Below are 26,577 nucleotides of genomic sequence, written 5' to 3' on the forward strand. Positions count from 1 at the left end.
AACTTTGCCCTGAAGAGTGGAAGAGAAGCCGGCATGGTGGTACACACCTCTGAGTCTGAACTCATAAGGTGGAGGCAGAATGACTGAGTTCTTGCCTCAAAATATTTAAAATGGTAAAAAACAAGGGAGGAGATCTCTTAAGAAGTGAAAGGCAAAAATAAAACACGCAGGAACAAAAAGGGGACTGGCCAGTGCAGTGATCCAGGGGAGAGCCAGTCCCAGGAAGGGAGGCTGAAGAACAGGAGCAGAAGATGACCTAAGCTCTTGGAGGTTAAGACAAGGAGCCAGACTGGGAACTGATTCATGGAACTTAAGTAAGGAGGAATAGGATCATATCTTCAACTTTGAAGGATCACTCTGGTCTCCAGATCAAGAGAGAATGGAAGGCAATCAACAAGGTGAGCAAGGAAGCCACTGGAGAAGCAGAGGCAAGCAGTGACAGTGGCTTTGAGTATGGAACTTTCAAGAAAACAGAAAGATATAGGCAGATTGGACCAATATTTGGAAGGGTATTGTAACAATATTTGCTGATGGAATGAGTAAGAGAGATGAAAGAGGGTAATGAAGACTGAGGAAAATGAAGGCACCAAGGACGAATCTTAAACACTGCCTGGTAAAACTAGCACCTGGGAACATTTTCTGTAATTGGAGAGAGAGAAAAAAAATCTGCACAGAAAAAAAAAAAGCATCAAAAGTCCTTTCTCATATTTTCTGTATTTTATTTCTATCTTTCCTTTCCCCCTTTGCTGTTCAGAGGACCTGACCTAAACTTCTGAATCACATTTTTTTTAGTTGGGAAAAAAAAAAAAAAGCCCGTTTTTTAAATAGCTGTTTGGGAAAATAAACATTGAAATAATTTTTGAAAGTTCTATTTCAGAGAACGGTGGTCTCAGTGCTCCCTAGTGTTCTCCATGGAATACCTACCGGGTTGATGAAAGCAAATACGGTACACAGGAGAGCTGGAGCTATCTGAGCATGGCACTAAGCAGATACTAACTTATTTATCCATTTATTGTTTTGTTTTTCAGGCAGGGTTTCTCTGTAGCCCTGGCTGTCCCTGGAACTTACTCTGCAGACCAGGCTTTCCAGGAACTCAGAGAGCTATCTGCTTGCCTCTGCTTATCCCTGAGTGCTGAGACTAAAGGTGCATGCCACCACGCCTGGCAATTTATTTTTAAGTGTGTGTGTGTGTGTGTGTGTGTGTGTGTGTTAATGCATGCCATATGTGTGTGTCGACAGAAGAGGGCACCAGAGCCCTGGATTTGGAGTCACCACCAATTGTGAGCTAGCCTGTGGTGTAGGGAACTGAAGTGCTGGGAGAGCAGCATGCTCCTAACCACTAAGCTACCTCTCCAACCCAGCCTTTGGCAGTTAGAGCAAGGAAAGCAGATGCGCTCACTTCGGGAAGCAAAGTGGTGGAGAACTCAGGGCGCAGCACAGGAACCCTTCAACAGGTTCTGTGTGGATATGCGTTCATCTCATTTAGGTACACAGCAATGAAGTGAATATCATTGCTGGGTGTGTAAGAAGGACATGCTAAGTTTTCTAAGAAGCTGTCTTTCAACAGCTATCTATCTAACAACAGACTACATTCTCCTCTCAACTTCATATGGAAAATCCACCAAGACAGGCAACATTCTGAGCCACAAAACATACCTTCACAAGTTTAAAGATCAGAACCATACAACATCTGGCCTTATGACACAACGGAATCAAGCTAGCAATCAGTAATAGAGAGACAGTTGGGAAAAAAACAACAACAACAGGTAAGTGGAGATTAAAAACCATTCTTCTAATAAAGCACTGGTCAGAGGAAATTGATTAATTGATTTAAAAATCAATAACCTACTCTAAGATTCAACCTTACGGAACCAGGAAAAAAAATGTGAGGAAAGCAGAAAGGAACATCTAAACATTTACATGTCTCAGGACAAATGGTGCTGCTCGCAGCTTCATCACAGAAGCTTCCCTCTGCACAGGGTGATGGCTAATGCCAAACTGGCCAAAGCCCTGATAACGGTGATTGTAGAGCCTTCAGCTCTAAACAAGACATGTATAAGAACCCTTCCAAAGACCAGGGAACATGGAGGAAGAGAGGTGGGAAGACTGTAAGAGTTGGCAATTAGGGAGGAGTGCTGTGAAATGCTGTTTTCTGGGTGTATCAATCATGAAGAGGCAGTAGCAGTGGCTATCTGCATAAAGTCTGTCTAAAATAAATTCGTGAAAGTAGGAAGGGGACTGGTTGGGAGGAAGGAGGGGATTAATAGAAGGACATGAAAGGTGGTAATGGAGATTATTACCACCATGCATTGTGTATATGTATGAAACAGACAAAATAATGAAACCTTAAAGAAGTAAGCAGAAAATAAATAATGCAAATTAAATACACTATCAATGTCATCAGACTAGGAGTAGAACTCTCAGTTGCAGGGAACTTGCTTAGCATCTACAACCAGCCTGTGCTCACTCAATCATCAGCAACACAAAAAGGAAGGAAAAAAAGCCAAATGAAATTGAAAACAGAAAATGAACAGACAAAACTTAACAAAACCAGAAGCTAATTCTTTGAAATAATCCTTAAAGGGGGTGGAAGGATTGTAGGAGCCAGAGGGGCAAAGGACACCCCCCCAAAAAAACTCCACAGAATCAACTACCCTGGGCCCATAGAGGCTCACAGAGACTGGACTGCCAAACCAGGGAGCTTGCATGGGTCTGACCTCAGACCTTTATAGCGTGGTTTTCCTTTGGGACTCTGAACAGTGGGGGCAGGGGCTTTCTCTGACTCTGTTGCCTGCCTTTGAGCCCCTTTTTTCCTACTGGGTTGCCTTGTCTAGCCTTAATAGGAGAGAAGGTACCTACACTTACTGCAACTTGTTATGCCATAGCTGGTTGATATCCGTGAGAGGTCTGCCCTTTTCTGATGAGACGAAAGGTTGGAGAAGGGACTGAGAGGAGAAGAGAGAGAAGAAACTGCAGTGGATGTAAAATAAATAAATTAATTAATTTAAAAAGATCACCTTTGGTGAGGCCAACTAAGAAAAAAGGAGGCCAGTTTTATTTGTAACGTCTCTACAGAAAATCAAATGGCAAAGAAAAGGAGGGGCCTAAAATTTAAAAAATTAAAAGGTTAGGTTCCTGGTCCTCTAACAAGTCAATCATATGAGCAGTAGTATGACACCTGGATTGCAGTGAGCTTTTCTTCCTCTGGCCAGGCTCTGTACCTCTATAGTAGAACACAGTGAATTGCTTCAGGACCTAGGCACTAACACAGACTTTCCAGACAGGACTCCAACAGCTCAGGAAATAAGAGCAGGAAAGATATATGGAACTACACCAAATTAAAAAATGCAACCTCCTCACAGATGAATAAAAGAAGAGATCTCTAGACACTGTGAAGTGGAGGGAGAAACAGGGACTGGCAAGGATTAAAAAATAACTATGAGATAACAATTAGACAGAATAAAAACAAAACAGTCCTGATGTTTTATAATACAGAAGGGCAACTACAGCCTACCATGTTTTATGATAGATTTCAAAAGAACGTTATGTTTTTAAAAGTTTTCCAGCACACAGAAAGAATGTTTGAATAGATGCAAATGCTAATCATCTGGATGCCAATACATATTGTAGCAGTAGTAAAATCATCATATGACCTGTCTCTCTCTATATATATATCATATATTAATTTAAATACGTTAACAACTTTCATATAACAATAGAAAAAGAAACACGGAGTGAAGAGACAGAACAGGAAAAAAATGCCTGTTCTAGATAGTCACCTGATAAGAATTTACTACCTGGAACATAAAGAACTCAAAGCTTTGACTATCAAAGGAACAAATAATCCTTTCTGTAAATGGGCAATGGAATTAAATAGATGTTTTTCAATGGGATAAATATAGAAGATTAATAAATACACAAAAAAGTGAAAAGCGAGTTCAGCACCTTTAGCCATCAGGGAACTGCAAATCAGCACTCCACTGAGAGTCCTTAACCTCAGTTAGAATGGCTACTATTAATATATATGTGTATATATATATGTATACACACACACACACACACACACACACACACACATACACAATAGGGGGTGGTGAGAATTCAGGGGAAAAGAATCCCTACACTCACTCTCTGTCACACACACACACACACACACACACACAATGGAGTTTTTCAAAGAACACAACTGTCACCTGCTGGGAAGTGGCTGGAAATAAAGATCATCATGCTAAGGGAAATACGCCAGTTCTTCAAAAACTAGGGTCACATGTTTTCTCTCATGTGTGCACTGAGGGGTGAGAATAAGAAGCTCATGAAGGTAAACGTGGGATTCGTACAGATGTGGAAGAGCAAGGGGAAAGGCGGGTGGAGAGAAAGGGGAAAGAAAAAGTAACAGAGAAGAGCGTATCAGTAAAGTGCATTAAATGCATCTGCATGAATGTATAGAAGAGTCCTAAAGAGAAAGACACTAATCACTAATGTAAAAAATGAATGGAATACCACAATAATGGGTACTAAAAGGTTAAAAAAGGAATCTTGTAAACATAGAATTCTATGTCCACAAATTTAATAATATAGATGAGATGGATCAATTCCTTGAAATGTACTATTTATCAAAATTTATACAATAGGAAATGAACAATTTGAATTGGACCACAACTAGTAAGGAGATTGGATAAGCGATTAATGACTGTTAAAACAGAAAGTTCCAGGCTTAGGGGACCTCACTAGTAAATTCTAATAAACAAGGACAGAAGCTGAGGAAATAGTCCTTGACTCATTCTGAAAGTCTAGTATTACTCTGTACCAAATACCAATTTAAAAATACAAAAAAACTATAGATCAACACATCTTACAAGCATGGATGCAAAAATGCTCAATGAAGACATGTACTTACTGATTAGATGTTATTTCTTGCTATAACCATGAAGAAAAAGAAGCCACCTCTCACTACTTCTTTTCAATATTACTGCAAATCCTAGATTATTAGGTCAAGAAAATGTTCTAATTTGGAAGGAAAAAAAAAAAACCCTTGCATTTATGAAATCTCTGCCTCTTGGAATAAGTGATTACAGCTAGGTGGCAGGACACAAGTTTAACATGCGAAAGGCAATGGCATTGCTCCAGGCAGCAAGAGCAAGTAAAAGCTGAAATTAAAATTCATGACAGCTCAGAGGGTGCACTTGCCACAAGTGCCTGACAATCTGAATTTGATGCCTGGAAAAAACGCCAGATGCTGTGGCACACGTCTGCAATCCAACACTCCAACCATGAGATAAAAAGCAGAAACAGGGGAGTCACCAAGAAGCTCTCAGGCCATCTAGCCTGGAGTACTCAAGGCAGCAGAAACAATGAAGCAGAGACCTGCCTCAACATGGCTGAAAAAGAAAACTGACTCCCAAAAGTTATCCTTTGACTGTTACATACACATAAGTGTGCATGCTCTCTCTCCTCTCTCATCAGATTTTAAAATAAAAAAATACACTCCTGCTTAAATATATTATAACCTTCAAGAAAAAATACTTTCAGAAGATATGTATATGATCTACCAGAGGAAAACAACAAAACTCTAGTGAAGGGTATCAGAGAACTAAAAAGATGAAAAGATGGTCCATGTTCATGGATAAGCAACAATTAAGAATCAACTCAATCCTATTTCAAATTCCAGCAAATTATCTTAGATATTTCTACAAATGGATTCTAAAGTTTTTATGGACAATCAGAATAGCCAACTCAATTGAAAAAGAAGACAGTTGAAGAGCTAACACTGCCCAAATTTAACACAACATACTGCTACAGCAATCAAAAGAGAGGACTGTAAACAAACAAACAAAAAACAACCAGCATCAGAGGACTAACACTCTCCATGTGTAAGGCACACTATACTAATCAGGACAGTGAGACTGTTGAAAGGACAGAGTTGAAGGGCTAACACCACCCTTTTTTAATACAGTTTAATGTTACAGTAATCAACACCGTATGCACTGAAGAGCAGATAAACAGATCTGTGGAACAGAATAGAGTGCACAGTGTTAACTGATCTTCCTCATGTAGAAAGAGGCAACTCAGAATAGAGTCTTTTCAACAACTAGGCAAAACATGTGCAAAGCAGATACAGATATTAAACATTTTACAAGAATTAACTCAAAATGAATATTAAGTGTAAATATAAAATGCAAAACCATGAGACTCCTAAAATACAGGAAAACATTACTGACACTGGATATGGTAATGACTTTTCAGATACAGCACCAAAGGCATAACCCGCAAAAGAAATAATTGATAAACTGGATATAATTAAAGTTTTAGGTTTCAGTTCTACAAAACAGAATGTCAAGATAATGGCAAAGCACTTACAAATGTGGAAAAAAAAATATTTGAAAAGACATAGGGCCAGGGAGATGGCTCAGTGTGGTCGGGCACTTGCCACCACACCTGACAACTCAAGTTAAATACTGAGAACACATGTGATGGAAAAAGAGAACTGATTCTTGTAAAATCTTCTCTAATCTCCACAGTCCTACTGTGGTATGCACCCCAAAACAAACAAGCAAACAAATAAATAAAATAAAGAAAAATAAATACATAAATAGCTAGAAAATAGAAAGTATGATTAAGTTCTTTAAAATAGGATACATCTTTCAAATGATTGTTACCCTGAATAAAGAAAAACCCTCAAATCTCAAAATGAAAAAGAATGAACAACTGGAGTGAAAGGGGGCAAAAGATATGATCAGATATCTCAACAAGTAAGATACACAGATAGCAGGGAAATACTTTATAAAAAGACATTCTACTTTATGTTGAATTGAAAACTTCCAAGTTAAAAGAATAACAGGATATCACTCCTTGTATCCCAATGGTCCAAATCCAAAACACAGTATCAAATGATGGCAAGCACAGAGAACAGTAAGAGCCTCTACACTAACACAGGGAACTCACTGTGATACAAACATTTGACAGTTCAGTGGTGCCACATAAAACTAAACATACTCTTATTACACGTGTGTCAGAGGGAGCCTAAAACTACCTCCTGAGTTCTCCACCATGCTACTCCCCTCAGTGAGCTCATCTGTTCCAAGACTCAAAGATGGACACAAGTGGGTCCCACTGCTTGAGCCCAGCAGGCCTTTCGTACTTATTGTTTATTCTACCTGAGAGCACAGAAAGAGAAGAGAGCCTCCTTGGTTTTCGTAGCAACAAAAGGGATAGGTGTTGCTTCACACCAATGCTTAAGCCAAACTGGAGTTTATTGACAGTAAGAGTAAGAAAGAGAACAGACAGATGTCTTTCCTTGGGGTTTCTACTGCTCTGATAGAACACTATGACCAAAGGGAGCAAAGTGTTTATTTTGCTTACACTTCCAGATCACAATCCATCATCAAAAGAAGTCATGGCAGGAACTCAAAAAGGGCAGGAACCATAAAGCAGGAACTGAAGCAGAAGCCTTATCAAGGAGTACTGCCTACTGGCTTGCTCTCCATGGTTTGCTCAGCCAGTTGTCCTACAGCATCCAGGGCCACCAGCACAGGGGTGGAACTGCTCACAGTGAGCTGGGCCCTCACATGTCAATCATCAATCAAGAAAACACACCAGAGGTCTGACCAGGGGCCAACTATTGAGGACATTTTTCTAAACTGAAGTTCTTTCTTCCCAAATGATTCTAGCTTGTGTCAAGTTGATAGAAAACTAGTCAGCACAACAGATAAGGGCTAAATAAATAAATAAATAAATTTTAATATAAAGAAAAATAGTAAGTAAAAGTGGTTTTTAACTTCTTTTTAAACAATTCAGGGGTTTTTATGAGACTAGGAGTTAACTGTATATGCACACAAGGAAGGCCCTTCCTCCCCACATATAAGGAAGATGAGAATAGGGGAAAAGATAAAATTTTGTAGTCCTAGCTTTTGCTAGGACTAAACCCACTGATTCTTGTTAACTATGCTTCTACTACTCCAAAGCTACAAAGACAATAACTGAATTCAAGATTTACCCTTGCTCCTGTTTGATAATTTCTGAAATTATTTCAGTAAAACTCGAGATAGTTGCATTTATAACAGTCACAAAAGGCTAATAATACTTAATACTTGGCTGAGGTAAAAATAACTCAACCTATTGTGATTTTCTGCATGCTCTCAATGTGACAAAATACATGAGACAATCAGCTAAAGAAAAGAAAAGGCTTGTATTGGTTCCGAGTTTCATAGATTTTAGTCTGTAATCATTTAACCCCACTACCATGTTGGCACAGTACATCACAGTGGGAGAAGCTGGTCAAGGAGGTCTGTTCAGCTCACATAGCTGCAAGAGTAGGAGCCAAAGAGACTAGAGTTCCAGTACGCCTCCAGGACATGCCCCCATTGGCCTAACTTACTCCAACTAGGCCCTCCGTAAAATTTTTTCTACCTCCAACAGTGTCACAAGATAGGGGGGTCAAGGCTTTTTACATGGGTCTTTGAGGGCATTCTAGATCCAGACACTAGCACTTGTTTTTGTAAAAGTATATCAAATAACTACAACAACAATAGTAAATCCACATTGAGCACTTGGCTGCACCATGCCATTCTCTTCTTGACCTTTAATCTCTTATTGAGACTAAGTCATATACTACAGCCCCATTATCATGTACATTCTCCAGAAGTGGTCCAGACATAGAGGGCTGGAGATGGCAGCACCAGGAAGAAGTCTGTCTCTGGTCATCTAGGACTAACATCTCAGTACCTCCCCTCCCCCACCCTTTTTCCTACTTTTTTATTTTTTACTTTTCCAAAGAAAAGATCTCTGAGCAGTTAAACAGTAGAAGAAAACCAAAGCACCAATACATAGAAAGGAAAAGAAAGTGTCTAAACAAAAGGCATATGTGCACAAAGCTTAACAGCTAGGGTATGGCTCACTGGGTGGGTGGTTGCTACACAAGTACAAGGACCTACCTGGATTCAGACCCCAGCACTCATGGGAAAGTTAAGAGTAGCCGTATAATTTAGGTATGCCCTGGTTACTCGCATGCCTCGCTGGGTGCCTGTGCCCGTTGATGCCCCTCACGCTATGACTCTCTTCAGACAGAAAAGGGATCTTGGAACTACAGCCGCCACTGTTACTGCCATCTCATTGGCGGCTGTTGGAGCTACCACCATGACATTAGCCATGAGTCATACTGTGCAGACTGCTCAGACCCTGAATAATCTTTTAGCCAATGTAGCTCATACCTTAGATGTACAAAAAGGAATTAATGCTCGACTAAAAGGAGGCTTGATGGTGTTCAATCAGAGGATTGACCTCGTGCAGGAGCAAATTGATACCCTATGGCAAATGGCTCAACCGGGCTGTCAATGAAAGTATGCTGGACTTTGTGTCACTAGCATACAACCTGAGAATTTTTCCTGTGCTGCAAATCTGTCTAAACAATTGTCTAGCTATATTTTAGGTAATTGGACTGGAGAATTCGATACTACAATGGAGTAGCTGAGAGTAGCCATTATCACAGTAAATTCTACCAGAGTGGACGCAGGACTAGCCACAGGATTATCATCATGGATTGCTGCAGCCATGAATCATCTGAAGGAATGGGTGGGCATGGGAGCGTTAGCAGGCTTTCTGGTGTTGGTCTCCTTGGTTTGCCTGTGGTGTATATGCAAGATTAGAGTCTCACAACAGCGTAATGCAGCCATGATCATTCAGGCCTTTACAGCCATTGAAGCAGGACAGTCTCCCCAAGCATGGTTGGCTACCATAAAAAGCTAAAATGTTATGCTCAGGATGCGAGGCTAAGCACTGCACTCAGGGTCAGCCGCTTTGGACCCAGAGAAGAGCATGTCTGATTGCATGTGGGTTGATGCCCCAGGTCCCACCTCTGAGAAAAAGGTATCTGACGGGTCTGATGCTCTTCGGGTGGATGACACCTAAATGAACATCAGTACAAAGTCCCAATTTATTTCTAATATCAGAGATCAGACCTCTACTCTTGCCTGATGTGTCTAAAACAAAAAAGGGGAACTGTAGAGAGCTGCGTAATGCCGCGCCTTAAAGATGGAGCTGGTTTCCGCCTTCCACCTTCCCGATGGTGAGTGCTCTCTGTCACAAACAACTCCACATTTGGCTAAGGCTGAGGATCTGGCTTGCTTCCATGTATGTGGACCTATCTGCATTGCCCACGTGGCACGCTGTGGTTGGCTACCCAGAGGCTATTTAAAGTGGGCTGGCTTTCCCCAGGGTCAGATGATTGTTCAAGGTTCTGAATAAACTGCATTGAAAAAAAAAAAAAAGAACCTTAAATAAAGTAGGTGTTTGGAAAAAAAAAAAAAAAAGAGTAGCCGTATACAGAGCTGTAACTTCAGCCCAGGATGGTGAGTGTGTGTGTGTGTGTGGGGGGGGGGGGGGGGGGGCTGGGTGTGGCTGGCTGGGTGGGGAGGCCAGGAAGATCTTTAAAGCTTGCTGACTAGCTAAGTTAGCCTAAAAACAATGAGTTCCAGGTTCAGCTAGTGACACTATCTCAAAAATGAAAGGTTGCATTTATGTATTTAAACCAACAAAGAAGAAGAGACCACAAATTTGAGAGAGCATGGGGGTAGGTACATGAGAAGGGTAGGAGGAAGGAAAGGAAAAAAGAAAATGATATAATTTTCAAAATATAAAAAAACAAAAAAAATTACTTAAAAAATAAAAACAGGGTAAAGAACAACAGAAGACAATCCAAAGAGCAGGAAGCTCGGTTTTACTTAATCCTGGAGAACTGTTTCTTGATCCCAGTGTAGGGAAATCAAAAGAAAGAGAGGCACAGAAGAGGCTGATTGGAAAGTCCCCTGTGATGAGGAGATGGAGGCTGTGGAGAACAGGGGCAGGTTACAAAACATGCCTTCTGATAACAACCAGAATTCAGAGCCAGGAAATCAGGGACCTGTCATTTTCTTTGAGATGCAGACTGAAGACTGCCTTTGTCACAGGAAAGTAATTTTTGTCAGGGTTTCAGATTTTACTGCAATCTCTTCACACTGTAAGGGACAAAAGGGGAATTCCCTATGTTTTTGTTTTTGTTTTTTACTCTTCCTACTTTAGCTATAAATCTATGGTGGGTACATCCTGCAAAGACCCAAAACAAAGCTACTGTATCACTGTCTATTATCAGACGACCTCCACTTCCTTAAAATGCAGCTAAATGCTCTCTTATACCAAAGGTCCTACTTTGCAAGCCTCCTCCCCATCTTAGGGAAGACACAGGACATGCCACTGCCATTGCTTCCTATCACATTTAATAAATTAACAATAACAACAAAATAACCTGCTCACAATTGGCACTAGTTGGTGTGAATTGTGGTTGTCAGATCCCTGGATAACTTCCAGTAGTGTCATTAGCTGGCCTGATACCAGGCTCCCTTATAAAGACAATGATGAATACCAACTTAAATGAGGCCAGTTTTAAGATTTTAAATTGGGAACTTGGGTATGGAATCAAACAGTCTGTGAGTTAGAATCCTTCCTGAAGTACGTGCTGTCCATGAGAAAGGAGGCAAGTTGGAATGGAGAGAAATGGGCTTTGGAAAACAAGCTTTGCCCAATTAAAATACAGTCCTTTTGGGGGATGTCTATGATAGAGGAATCCTGCCTTTGACAGGCTGGTGGTAATCCTTGTGATCTATTTTACTGGGATATAAATTGTCACTGCAAAAATGAAACATACTACAAAACTGGAGCACAGCCCCTGCCTGTGATCATTAGGCAGAATGGACCAAGAGCCTCAAGCCTTTGATGCCCTGACATATTATTTTCTGGATGGTGTCCAGCAATCCAATGCAGAATAGCTTTTTCTCTACTGTATCCAGATGGTAAATGGAAGAGATCAAATTCAACAGTTTCAGGGCTGACCTTAATAGATGTGAAAGGCTGGCTCCTCCACTAGCTTTTCAGGGATCGACAATACAAAAAGGCCTTTGAACAAAAAGACAAATAATTGCCTCCTGCTCCCACCCCCACACACACACCCCTCTTTCTTTAAAACTAAGTCATAGAAGTGGTAATCTGGTTCAAATCCATCTTTTGGTTGAAGAAGACAGCCAAATATCCGATCAATTCTAATCACACATTCTCGTGATGCTTTCTGTGAAGCTCAAAAGGATGGTACTGCTAATATTCTGAAAAGCCTTTTCATTCCTGTCAGGAAAATATTTTTGCTCCTATTGCTATCAAAACTATAGCCAAATGTGTGTGTGTACCTTTCTGTATATATCCATGTGTGTGTGTGCATATGTGCACAGGCTCTAAATGTTTAGGCAGCCTCATCTTATGTTACAGGCTTTCTTACTAAAGGCTCAATTTCAGAATCAGCTAGCAACCTCAGACATCTGGGCTACTATGTAAGTAAACTTTGCTAAAAGTCACATGTAAAAGGCATGAAAGTCTTGCTTCTGAGCCCAAAGGATTTACTTACCAAAGTATCAAATACCTCATCATTCACATAAAGTCCTCATGGCATGGTTCGTAAAACCAGCTTCTTGATAACAGCAAAGAAAAGTGGAGAAAGCGACAGTGAGGAAGAGGGCCCAGGACTTGAAAAAGGGGCCATTTACCTTTTGCTTGTTATAGACAGAAAAATGTCAACATAAATGGATGTGTGTGTGTGTGTGTGTGTGTATGAGCGTATCTGTGTACTTGTATGAGTGTATGAATGTATGTGTGTGCCACACATGTGAATGGCAGCATGTAATTGTGTGATTGTGTGTGCGTGCACATGCATGCATGTGTATGTGGAAGTACAGGAGTGTGTGAGGGTGTGTGTGTGAGGGTGTGCATGTGTGAATGTGCATGGGCTAGGGCCTGTGCATAGTAATCTATAAAATATTTTCCTAACTTGGCTTGCTGCCTCTTTCTGATACTTCGTTTTGTTCCTGTTTGTCTATTTGTTGTTTTGTAACAAGGTCTCACTATGTAGTTCTTTCTGACTTGCTTCAGATGAAGGTTTTCCTGCCTGAGCCTCCCAAATGCTGGGATTGCATGTCTGTAACACCATGTTCAGCATCTCCTACTTTTTCTTGTACCTATTTGGCTACTACTATCTTGCTTGTTTTTTCTCAACATCGCATCAATCTTATTTTAATTAAAAATCACCTCTTTCTCTACACACATACACATTTATACACACACACCACTGTGTATGAAGTTCAGAGAACAATTTTTGGAGTTGGTTCGCTCCTTCTACCATGTGTCTAGTCAAACTCAGGTCATCAGGCTTCGTGGAGTTCACAGATTTAGTATTTGAATTGTTTATTTTCTCCTCTTCTCTCCATGCCTTCCCCCTCCCCCTTCCTATACGCTTCCTGAACATTACTGTGATTGCACACCCAACCTCATGGTAACTTTACACATACTCTACTAAGAACTTCTAAATGTCCTATCTCCATCTGAACCTATCTCCTGAGCTTTGATCTGAGGTGTCTGATTGCCTGACAGCTCCATGGAAGCGCTCACCAGGTTTTCAAGTCAGCATACCTAAGTGAACTACAGCTATTCTCCCTGATTTGTGTTCCTGTCACATACAGCTGTTACCATCTCAGTGTGAATTCCTTCTGTTCATTTGGTTGTTCTGGCTAGAATCCTTAGAACCACAGCTGATTCTTTCATTCTATTCCCAATAAGCAAGAAAAATCTTGTTAATTCTATTTCCATTTAAATTATCCAGAATCTGATGGCTCCATCTTTACTACCCTGCTCAACTCAAGGCATTGTTATCGCTTGCTTGAATTTCACAGTTGCCTTACAACTGGTCTCCCTGCTTGCATCCTTGCTTTTCTGCATTTACTCTATCGAAGCATCCTCAGGGAGGCTTCAGTACCTATGTCAGATGATACCAGGCTGCTCAGGCCTTCTAATGGCTCCCCAACTCCACCCCAACAAGGCCAAAGCCTTTTATTTTATAGACTCCTTTATTTTTACTTTATGTGTGTGTGTTGTTTACATGTCTGCATGTGTATATGTGCACCGTGTGCATGCATGGTGCTTGTACAGCTCAGAAGAGGGCATTGGTTCCCCTGGAACTAGAGCTACAGATGGTTAGGAGCTATCATGTGGGTGCTGAGAACTGATCATCAAGTGCTCTTAGCCCCCAGCCACCTCTGCAGCCACAGGCTACCTTTCTATTAGTCCTCTACTAACGCATGGCAGCACAATGCAAAACCAATCAAGGGTTCATAAAGAATAGATGTTTTTACTTCCTCCCACTTCTCAGATACGCTCTTAAATTTACTGCAGGTTTGAGAATCTGGTTCTTGTCAAGCTCTACTAGCCAAGGGAGTTCAAGTACCAGGGATTTGAGCCATTCAGCACACTAGCGTTCAGTAATTTGTCTGATTTCAACTCTGCTTAGTCCATGCAGTACCCGGGGTCTTATCATCATTCCACCATTTTAACATCATAAATGTCAATTTTCTACCATTTAGACTGCACCCACAAGCAATCTCAGCTCCCCTTGCTACCATACTTAAATGATAAATAGTTTTGGTAACAATAAAAATGTCAAAACTCTGTAGAATCTATATATAAAACCAATTTTTAGTTTTAGTTTTAGAAAGGTTCTCAACACCATTACTCTATATGATGTACGTGGTGCTGTTCTAGATTCCTATAAACACTAATTTATGTGATTTCACAGTTACCATCATTGTCTTCATTTTACAGATTATAAAAAAAGAAAAAAGTAATGTGGCATATTAGGCCCAAACACTGGGAGCCTGGCTGCAGAGTTCGTGCTGTGAACTCAGATCTTGCTCCTCTTACAGATGAAGACAACATGAACTGAAGATTCCAGGACTTTCTCCTTGACCCCAGTGTCCACTGTCTAACTGCCAAATAAAAGAACTTGGATTGGAACAGCGTGTGACTTCAGAGCCCATGCTTTAGCCCATTAATCTACACCATCTTCTCAAATCAAACCCTTGGAAGAGCTAATGCCCAATACATTGGGTGGTCCTCTGCTGTTCACACCCTTCCAGAAAACTCATCTAGACCCACACCCATCTCCACCCTTCTCCCTCAGATGGCTTTCCCCCTGCTGTTCACATTTACTCTAGATGGAATCCATTAATTCCTTATCTCCAGCCTTTCCCTCTATACTTGCTTTTATAATCATGCTCAATTTTCCTCAGTCCTAAAGACTATCCCAAAAGTTGGCTGGAGATGGCAATGCTTACAGCTCCCTTTACTCTGTTTCAAAGGACAATCCTTATTTTCTTATCTCGTGTTTCACTGAGATTAATTTTCAGTCTAAAACACCATTCTACAGTTACTGACGCTATCATCTCTGGTTATAAATCAAATATAAACGGCATTTAGTAACCTTTAGTCTTTATTTTCAATACCCATACCTCACTCTTCAGTTGAGCTTTGATGTTCTAACCCCCTTGGGGTCCCTAGGTTAACCCTGTTATGCTTCTTCTCCTATCTACTTTCCTCTTACATTCTTCAACTTTTGCCTCTAACTCTGGGCTTTAATTTTTTTTCTACATTATATGATTACATTCCCTCTCTCCCTCGCTTGCTTCCTTCCTTCCTTCCTTCCTTCCTTCCTTCCTTCCTTCCTTCCTTCCTTCCTTTTCTTTCCTATGTGTGGTATATGCATGTATGTGCACATGTGCATGTATGTGAGTGTGAACACCTGTACCTTCTGTGGAGGTTGGAAGCTGGCATCAGATGTCCTTCTCCATCATTCTCTGGCTGGACTGGCTCTCCAGTAAGCCCCTGGGATTCTCCTGTCTGCCTCCCAGTACTGGAATTACAGGCACAAAATCATGTCTACCTGTTTACATTCGTGCTAGGAATCTGACTTAGTTCCTACTGCTTGTATATGATCTGCTAAGCCATCTCTCCATCCCCATCTCCATTTCTCTGCAGAAGACCAAAATGTAAGTGCTATTCAAATGACAGTAACTTCATCAGTGATCACAGCTCTGTCGCTAATTTTTAAGAGCCAGCCACTTTCTTGTCTCCCTATTCTATCTAGCATGTGAGTCAATGGACGTGCTGATCCTGTATCCTATACCCACATTATCTAACGTGAACATGTAACTTTCAAAATGAAAAATATCACTGAAACCTGATCAAAAGGCCCACTAGTTAAAAAAAGAAATGAAATCAGAGAACAAGCTGTGTCTTTATTTAAGTCATAAATATGTTAATATATTCCCAATCAAAATTAAGGACACATGGTCAGCTAAAGAATTTCTGCTCCATTTTCAAATGTGAAAAACAGCTGCTAGATGTCATGTCAACACTGAATCGCTGGAACACCCAACACATTTCAAAGATTTGTGAGAACTAGTCTTGGTTTCACAAGATGTTTGGCCATTGAAATTACATACTAAAATAGACAATGCCTGTGAACCCCAAAACTTTATGTTGAATCTTAGTTTCCAATGTGATGGCATTAGAAAACGAGCAGGGAGGTGACTAGATCATGAGGGAGTGAATTCTCACAGATTGCTGTCCTGTGAGAGATCCTGTGGTAGCCTGCCCTTCTCCCTGGTGAGATGCCAACTCCCTATGAACGGCCTCTACAGGAGTTTTTATAACTATAAAGGAGGCCCTCACCAGAAATGGAATCCACTAGCACCTTGATCGTGGACTTCCTGCCTCCAAACATATGAAAAATATACGGCTGTTGTTTATGATACCCAATCTCTGGTACTACTGTAGCAGCCTAAAGCACAGGAAATGTTAAAAACCAATCCTATTCTCTCTAAGGAACATGATAGTCCATGATTATTCCATGATTACACTGGGTTGATTTAAGGTTTTACTAAATGCATACATGACAAATTAGTATGCAAGTATAGCAATAAAGTTTCTCTGACCAGATTCAAAATGCCATGAGCCACTTTGAAAGAAGAACGCAAACATTATTTGAAGCCCTTGATCAAATAAAACCTTGCATTATGCGAGGCCACTCTTACCATGGTGTAACTAAAAGCAAGGCACATTACATTAGAAGCCTTAAGCCTGACCTTACCAAGTCTATCAAGTAACTGCAGTGAGAGGCACGGTTGCTTTCTGTGCAAAGCATACCAACACCGGTAGAGCAAAAGGTGTGCTAGGTTCAAGCTGCTTTAAAGAGACTTCAAATTGACAACCGAATGAGGAAAAAAAAAATCCACAATTAATAAATGAATTCCCATCTCTTTGTGAAAAGTAAAAAGCAAACGCTTAATCATAGCAAAATTATTAATTATTGTATAGGCATGACAGTCTAGTTTGTTGAAATAGACAATGCCTTGAAGAAGCTGCTTTCATAAAGAAAGCTTTTCATCTTAACACTTTACTCCTCCATGTGTACAGTGGTAGCAAACTTCAGCAAGCCCCAGTGTAGCTAGCAGTTGCCTAAAAGTAAACTAGAGCTGGCAAAGTAAACTTAAGCCACAGCAAGAGCCTAGAAACCTATAGCCTACCTAGACAATCACTGAAGTAAAACTGCCATTACTTTCCAGTAAAATAAATGCCTAGACACATTGGGAAATAACAATTCTACTCATTGCCTACAGTAAACACTTAACATCAGATGTAATCAGTTAAGCACAAAATATATTAAAATATGTTTTCTATTCAACAACATGCTTTATATCAATACTATGAATTTTCTCATGTGCTCTTGCATTGATTTGTTTTCCACTGAGTTCATTCAATAAATAATTATTGGAGTGTTCTATGGTAGGAATCATAATACCAAGGATTTAAGCAATGCTCATTTATCACACATATACTTATCATTAACTGTGACTCTACATGAAGGGCTCATCCTCATTTTTCAGGATAGGAACCTCCAGAAATATAATGCCTTCGGAGCTTTACATGCTAAGTGAAGCCTATAGATCACCTGTGACACAACTTGTATGGATCAGCTTCCTGCTGGGAGGTCCAAAAATGGTCTACAAAACAAAGGCATGCTCTTCCATAGGTCTCAAACAAATGCTTTTGAACACAGCTGACTATAAAGGTATGTGCTCACTTTTATGGACAGGGATGGGGCCTGACAGAATTGCAAGCTAGAAGTGATCATCTCCAGCTTCAGAACAAAATTTTGAGAATGTTTTATTAGATTTTTTTTTTTTTTTTTTTGCTCCTGTTTGTTTTAAGCTACTCTATGACTGAACTACCTGTTAAGACTAAGTCAAGGATTTCAGCAAACATATCCATTTCCCTTCTCCATTATATTCCTCTGCTTCCCCCAAAGGACTCCTGAGTGAGGACAAATGAATTTGAATAGAACATCCACAGTCTCTCCTCATAGAGAATATATGGAAAAGTTAACAAGGAGCCTTTCATTTAGTGTATAATGTCAACGCTCTTCAACAGTGTTAATTTTAGAGCCTCATCCTCATCCTAATGAGTGTATTGCTTGGTAATCATTCAAATCAATACTCTATAATTAGTGAATTACAGAGCTAAGAGCTCCACTAGCCAGTGAGATGCCTTTAGAAAAGAATTCCTTATCCTCTGCAGAAGGGCCAACATCATTACCTACTTTCACTTTTCTTGCCTTGCCACACTCACTTCTACTCCTTGAAGAAAGTATTCTCGCCATAAATTCCAACTACAAGTCAAACAGAGGTCCCCAGTCAGCCTCAGACTTAGCATTCACCACCTTCGTTCTGCCTGCAGGGCTCTGTCCAGGTGGACCGTTCAGCTACAGGCAATATATAAATACAACTTCCTACATGTACCTTCAGAACCATGTTTTAAAGGCCTTATTTTTATTAAGGTAATCTTAGTGGCAGTGGCCAATGGAGATACTGAGATAAATTTACAGACATCTTTGCTCTGCTTCTGTAATTCATGAAGCCAAACAAGACCGTAAGAACAACAGCAGCAAAGGTTGATTCAAAATGTCTACTCTGCATGTCACTGTGACAAGAAATGTAGCTCCTGTGGAATACTTACACATTTTCAAAGCAGTCATCAGAAAATTAACGTGCGTGATTTCTTTTAGCTATTTCTGCCATTTTATAGTTCATATATAGGGTCTAGATGCAGGATAACTGGGCTCACATGTTGGCTCTGACACTCTACAACTACACGACCTTGAGTGACTTATTAAACCCTCCCAGAATTCTTATTTGTGGACCCAGCTGAGAAGGGAGGGTTGAATGAGCTATTATGTATCTGGTGTCTTTAAAAACTGCCCCAGGAACGCAGTAGGCATGCGATGAATGTTTGCTAGCACCACATCCCCCGATTATCATTACCCAGAGCAATAAGTGAAATTATCAGCCTTATCAAACTAATAAGCATGATTCAAATAAGCTTAATTCAAAATGAATTAAGCATTAAACTGATATAATAGAAATATAGAAATAGAAAAATATCCAATAGAAATAGGAAAATACTCACTAAATTAAAACTTGAAAAAAACATTGATACTTACTTAGATTTCTCATTATCACTGAATTGGTTAAAAAAAAAAGAGGAGAAGGCATAATGGAAGTTTTACCTGTGAGTAGAAATTTGGGACAGCTAGATAAATAATGAAATTCTGCATTTTGTATTCAAGATGAAAATGGAAATATGTGAAATATTTTAGACAGTACAGAGTGCTGTATTAGAATAAAGATATTATTATTGAAGAGGACAGAATCCACTTGAAAATATATACAAGGTGAGATTTCTTTAAAAGCTATAATTAGCATCCCAAGAAATGAGAACAGGGAGAGTTGTACCTGAACCATTCTGGGCTGCACTCTCATTGTAGGTGTCTCACCAATGAGTCAGTCAGAACAGGAGACAGGAAAGTGAAGGAGTGGACCTCCTGAATGCTGCTTGCTGGCCTGGCACAGGGATGGAAGTAGAGCTAATGAGGATCCTCATGGTGAGACATCAAATTGACTGGACTTTAAGGGGGCAAAGGAGAAGTCCAAACACAGTTTGTCAGCCAATCAGAAGTAAGATTGCCTGGTGATGGAGGGGCAGTTCAAGAGGGGGAAAAACAATGGAAAAGAGAACAATAGATGAATTTCAGTAAATGATTAAAGGACCAACAGAACTCAAGTGATGGGGCAATACAATAACCTAGATGTGACCTTGCTCTGCTTGGTACACAGAGAACTTAAGAAAAACTGTTAGACTCTTAAACGGCAATAAAAGACAAGCCTTATTAAGAAATGATAGAGAAAAATCTGCAAATGCCCTGGCCAGTTAAATTAAGTCAAGCTGGAGTAGCATATCATCTCTGCCTATAAATCATCTCTGCACCTAGTATGTTACAGACAGCATAGCAACTTCAATCCCAAATGAGTAAATCTTTCCTGAGAAGAGTCTTGGAGGAAGACCTGGGCTTGGATTACAGTCTTTAGAAGAGAAGGTCTCAAACAATAAGGTACACCAACATCAAGAGCACAACCAGGAAAAGTATCCTTTGTGAGATGCTGGAGGTCAGGCTAGGAAGAGACCCAAGATGAAGCCATGCCATTGCCTTGTGCCCAATGACCAGCATACCATGGAGAGTATGCTCTGAGAAAGCAAGAAGATGGGAAAGAACAAAGATGATGGAATGTGCCAGGGAAGGAAAACAGTATTTGATGACTACTCTGTATGTATCCAGGTAAACAGAATAAATACTCTATTCTCCTTATAAGCTACTCAAACTACTCAATTTCAGAACAGCTTCCTTAAAAAAAAAATCTACTCACCAAATGGGGTTCTGGTCAACAAACTCCCTTTTATATTAAAGGAAGCTCTGGCAGTTTTCAAAATACATCTTAAGAATTCAATATTGTATCTCAGGGGTCCTGGGTTGTGTGTGTGGCTGGGGAGTAGTAGAAGGCGGCTCAGGTAAGAATAGGTATCCATCTACTTCCTAAACTATTCCACTGATAAAAGGCAACTTGTGACCATGTGAGAAAAGCAGAGCCAACTCTGGATTTGCATCCTGGCACTGTTCTCTACAAGTTCTGTGATTTGGGAATGTCAGCCCATCTTCCTGAGTTTAGTATCTTCTTTCATAGAATAAGAGTTACAGAATTGTTGGAAGGAGTGAGATAAAGCTTAGTATGGCACAGAGTGTTAGTACTGTTTTAAAAAGATAAAAAGAAATACATACATATATGCCAGTATAAATATGTGTAGCATAGGTATTAATATACCTCTATATACACATATGTACATATCAATACAAATACAAAAAAGACAGTTCTGCATGTGCAGGTATAATATGATAATCTGAGAAGAAACCTGGACAGTGGAAGCTGTCTTGTCAGTACTTCTGCCTGTGGCTGCCGTAGGAATAATCTATAATTCTTCTCTGTGTTTCCATCAGAACCTTCAGTGATTTTTATTAGCTGTCCAGAGATATTTTTCAAAGATCCAACATGTTTGTATTTATAATAACTCCATCCACATAGGCAACTAACCTAAAGGGCATTTTTAACAAATGTATTTACTTCTTAGGATGGCAAAGGCTGTAGGATGGAGCCACAGAACCCTGTTTTGCACCACCCAAGAAAGTGGAGCTGAAACAAGTCTCATGAAACTGGCCCAGTTCTCAATTAATAGGACTCTGCGTAGACTGTGGCAGTTCCTAAAGCTTTCCATGAGGCTGGAGCAGATGCATACCGCATGGACAGAACTGAAAAGTACTGAGTAAAAAGTCACCAGGAACACCCCAATTTCATGGCGTTATAATCATAGAAACCTAACCAACAATAATCATAAAATGCAGAGTGAAACTCCCACAATAAACTTTACTATCCCAATTCTACCACTAACTAACTGGGAAAGTACTTAGATCTTATTGTCTAGTTCTTAAAATGCTAACCCCTGCTTCACTACCTGGTCAAAAACATCTCTTCTATGTATTCTGGCCAAAATCCGTAACTTTGGTCTAATCATGAGAAATTCCTAGGAGAACTCACATTGAACCATTCTACAAAACATCAGACCCATACTCTTAAATAGTGGTAAAGGTACTACTTTCAATAATGAAAACCAGAGAGTAATGCATGATGGAGAAGACACAGCAATGAAACATGGGATCCTGCATTCAATTCAGGACAAAGTGATACGAGTGCTGGAAAAACTGGCAATATTAGAATTTGCTTTATATTTAAGGTATTGGTACAGTATAGATGTTAAGTTCAAGTTGCGATAATTATCAGTGCATAGGACAAAGCATAGCACAGTCTAGACAGGAATTTCTTGAACTAATTCTGCAACTTTGGAAATCTTAAGCTATTTTAAAAGCTCTAGCATACAATCAGAAATTTAAGACAGTGGCTCTTTCTTCTTTTTGAAATGCATTCCTTCATCTAATGTTTCTCAGTGTTCCAAATCCGGTGAACTGTACAGATCCTCATATTGTGGTGATCCCCAACCATAAAATTATTTTCATTGTTACTTCATAAATGTAATTTGCTACTGCTATGATCATAATGTAAATATATGATATGCAGGTGGTCTTAGGCAACCCTGTGAAAGGGTCTTTTGACTTCCAAAGAGGTCACAAGCCACAGGCTGAGAGTCACTGATCTATTAGCTATGTTTTGACCATCAGCAAGAGAAAGACTAGGGTTGTGCTGGCCAAATCTAGGTAGAGGAGGGCTAAGAATGAAATAAGGACTTTCTATACATGAACTGAATGATTATAAATAGCCTTGCAAAAATCTTCTAACCAAGAATATTTCATTGTTTTCAAAATACAATCATGAATGAGTGCTTAAAGAAGGATGGATTCTGTGTTTAGTCAATGATGACAGGCTTAAATGTAGCTAATACCATCAGCCTTTAAACATCACGTCAGATTTTCATTTCTCTGACTTTGTGATTATTCTCATCTCGTCAGATTTCAACAGTTTTCTGTCAAGCAACACCTGACAAAATAAACCATTTCCACATAAATTGTAGACATCCACAATGATTACGGTATGATGTGCTCTTATTCGTATTTTCTTCCCTCCTTCCCCTCTTTAACATAATGGGGACTAAACCTAGAACCTCTCCTTTACTAGGCAAGCACTAGCCATATCTCTGGCCCCTCTCTTGCTATTTTAAGTTGGAGTTTACAGACAGCCGTTAGGAGTAAATTCATCACACTTCTTACCAATGCAACACTTCATACCCAAGATGCTGTTAAAAAATGTCCCAAAACATTGAAAGAACTTAAGGTTCACAGTCCATCCAGTCACAGCTTCTAACAAAAGCACACTGTGTCTCATCTATGCCTGCTCCCACCTCAGGGGGCAAGTGCACAGCCTAAACCAATAACCGAGTAACTTAGCCATTCCTTGGTTTGATAAAACCACCTATATGATAAATATACATTTCTTTCTATGATTATACGCTCTTAAAAACTTTTTTTTTGTTTTCTACAAAGGTTATGAGATGTCATAAAAATGTCCCATGCATCTGGTTTGAGAATCCAATTCTTCCTTCACATATTTCTGCATCTGCTCACAAAATCCCTTTGACTTCAAAGGACGCTTTTCAATAGAAAAAGAAGACACACATAGGAAAAATGGCCATAAATTTTTAGGAGTCCTTTTCCAAGGCCACTTTAATAATGGCAATATAGGACAGGTATCTCTTTCAGAAACCTAAAATGTCCAAACACCATCAGTGACTATAGGTTTGCAGAAAGATTTATGCTTTCAATTTTTTTTCTGGTTATAAGTGATATACCTGCTATTTGAAACACGAGACAACGGATTAAAGCACACTTAAATTACTTTTAATCCACTACTCAGGATGAACAAAATCCATCAGAAGTGTTAAAGTTTGTTTCCTTCCAGTCTTTTTTCCTATATGTAAACACCTATGTACAAATGCAATTGCAATCATATTTGGAATACAACGTTTAATCTCTTTTGTTAGTTTTTCAGAAGGACTTCATTGGTGCTTTTGCATGTATGTCATCATGTGCACTGGGCAAACACCCTGACACTTAGCTATAGGTCCACCCATCATTATTTTAAGACAAAGAATCTCGATTGACTGACCTCAAACTTACTTTATAGCCCAGTCGGGTCTTGGGCTCTACCATCAGACTAGGCTTGCCTTAATCTTTCAGGCCATCATTTTTAACTGATATGCATTATGACACTACAGAGACAGTAACTTTAGCATTTAATTCTTTTTGTTTAAAGCTAAATTAAGGGTTTTAAAATGGTAATCTGTCCTAGAAATTCCTGGTTGCACACAGATTAATATGCTAATAAGAACCACTGTTCTAAAAAAAATCAGATTCTCAAACTTCAAGGAAAACAGTATTTGATGACTAAAGCTAGAACCAATCACTACCTAACACTGTGTCTTTAAACGTAAAGTAGCATTTGAATACTCTTTTGCTGATTTTCCAGTATTGTGTCTTATTCCTACAGAATCTTTAAGGTTCACACTAACGAAGAAAACAGAAGTCCATAGAATGAGTAACTAGTTTACGGGCGATTAGGAACATAGACTTACACTGGTTTTCATGTACTGTCACTGGGTATACTTTATCTTCCCAGTTGTGAGCCCATAGGTGTTCCAGGTTTGGAAGTACATTAACGTGCCAATCAGTCCAGCTCTTCCTCTACCCTTTCTGCTAAAGAAAACAAGCCCTGAGGGTTGCGACTCTATAAAAAAGTCAAAAGGAGCCAGAAACTTTTAGGACCAGGAGGGCATGCTTTTCAATCAATTACACAACAGGACCTCCTCATGTCACATCTGTGCATTAATGGAGATGAATATGCAATGTGTTAAACATTACTTCATCCCAAAGATTCACATTTCCTTCCCCCTCTCAGAAACCACTTCCATGATCATCTATGTTAAAATGCTATATTCTGGGACTGTGCAGGCAATTCAACTGGCCTGCCCTTAAGGGCTTTTAGGGTACTGACAACGTCCTACGTCACCACCTGTGTCCTACATCAACCCCTGGGCCACCCCCACCTGCTCTCTCTCTCTCTCTCTCTGCCTTGGTTTCTCTCCTGACCCCCCACCCACCCCATTTCTGTCTTCTCCCTCTTCCTTCCTTCCTTTCTTTCTTCCCTTCCTCTCTCCCTCTTTCTCCACCTCCATATCAGATCTGTTGTACGTGGCATTTTAAAATATATCCTAACACCCCTGCCACCTTTTCTCTCTGATGGTAAAATTCAACTGTGGCGGGTCTCAACTTATCCTGGGCAGCAGCAGAGTCATGTGACCACAGTGCTCTCAGGCAAGCAACAGTATGAAGCGCCTTGGCAGCTTCTTGCTGTTGGTTATAGGACCCGGAAGATACAGGGCTTCTAAGGGTCAAGCAAGATACAGCGTGGTGCGAGTACTTGCTCACATTCTCACTGTTATTGCACCCACGTAAACGGACTCAATTCTAATACACATTTCTTGATTTCTCCGCTGCGCCCCGGGGAGCTGTTAGGGGAAGGAGGATAAACACGCAACAGAACGGTGCGCGGGAGAAAGATCTCAGAGCAACAGGTTCCTGGAGAACGTCACGCTAGTTCAAGACGCGGCTTCCTGCGTTGCCTGGCAACGCTGGCCACGTGGCTGGGGGGGGCGCGCTTTCCAGCACCACGCCTCATGCTGTCACGTGTGTTTGCGGTGTCCCCGGCCGCTCGGAGTCGGGACAGTCGGAGGCCAGTGGACCCCCGAGAGAAAGTGCGAAAGACTCTTTACAGGAAGCAGGGAGTGGCGGGAGGGGAGGCGCCCGCAGGGCCGCGGGCCTGCTGCAGAAGGCCGGCTTCGGGTTACCTGGGGAGCCGGAGGAGCTGCGGGTCCTTTGTGAAGTGCCCGGATGAAGCGCCAGCACTCACGCGCCTTCGGCACGGAGAGCAGCGCCATCTTGGGAAGGGCGGAGCCACCCGGCCCGGAAGGACGTCTGTGGGCGAGCCGGAGTTGTGCTTACTGCGCACGCGCCTGGCTTCAGGGCGGCCGCTGGCTGATGTAACTGTTAGGTACGGTTTCCTCAGAGCAGGTGCGGCCTGGAATGAGGTGGCGCTACGCTTCCTCCCTGTTCTAGATTCTGTGAGGGAAACTCCTCTTGGGAATAAGCATTTTAAACATGGAAGTAAAGGAAATAACCTACCCTAAGACCCAAGGCTCCTGGAAACATGCTGCCCACGGGTTTCCTTGGAGACCAACGGTGGCAAAAACAGGCAGTCACTGGCTCTGGTGAAGCCACGGCCCATCAGCTGCTCTCTACTACAAACCTACACACACGGTTTGCTCTTTTGTGCTCACTGATACTGAACTGAGGGGCACCGACCTTTAAGACCAATAAAAATCTGCCCTCACGGTTGAGTGAAGTGGTTGTTTTTCTGATCTAGCTGCCAGAAGCAACTTTGCCTTAGTGTCTCCTGAGAATGAAGCCTGCTTCTCCTAGAGGACCATGAATGGCTTTGTGAGACCTAGGTGGTTGTCATTGGTCGGCAACTTCGCTCTAGTGTCCATGAATGAAGCACTGATGGTACAAAGATACTGTGTGTCTTGCCTTCAGGAAGTGTGGGGTCTAACGGGTGCCAGATAAATACATGGTGCACGCTGAGCTGACGAGGTCGTGTAAAAACTCAAGCACCAAGTTCAGAGTAGATAATGCTTCGAGCTGCTGTATTTCACCACGGTTCAGTTAAC

The 26,577-nt window shown here is 40.7% G+C and overlaps 1 protein-coding gene across 3 annotated transcripts in view; it reads right to left on the reverse strand.

Moving 5' to 3' along the window:
• Positions 1-25,835, reverse strand: part of Wars2 (tryptophanyl tRNA synthetase 2, mitochondrial) — a 75,409-nt gene extending 49,574 nt beyond the window's left edge. For 2 of the 3 annotated variants that reach the window (XM_021657421.2, XM_060392984.1), the window contains exon 1: positions 25,699-25,835. In XM_021657421.2, coding sequence (XP_021513096.1) covers positions 25,699-25,788 — 90 coding nt within the window. In that variant the 5' untranslated portion in view covers positions 25,789-25,835. The remainder of the gene's footprint in view (positions 1-25,698) is intronic. The other variant, XM_060392983.1, reaches the window with a different exon arrangement.
• Between the last annotated feature and the right edge of the window lie 742 nt (positions 25,836-26,577).

Source organism: Meriones unguiculatus, chromosome 10, assembly GCF_030254825.1.
Source record: "Meriones unguiculatus strain TT.TT164.6M chromosome 10, Bangor_MerUng_6.1, whole genome shotgun sequence".
NCBI classification, from domain to species: Eukaryota; Metazoa; Chordata; class Mammalia; order Rodentia; family Muridae; genus Meriones; species Meriones unguiculatus.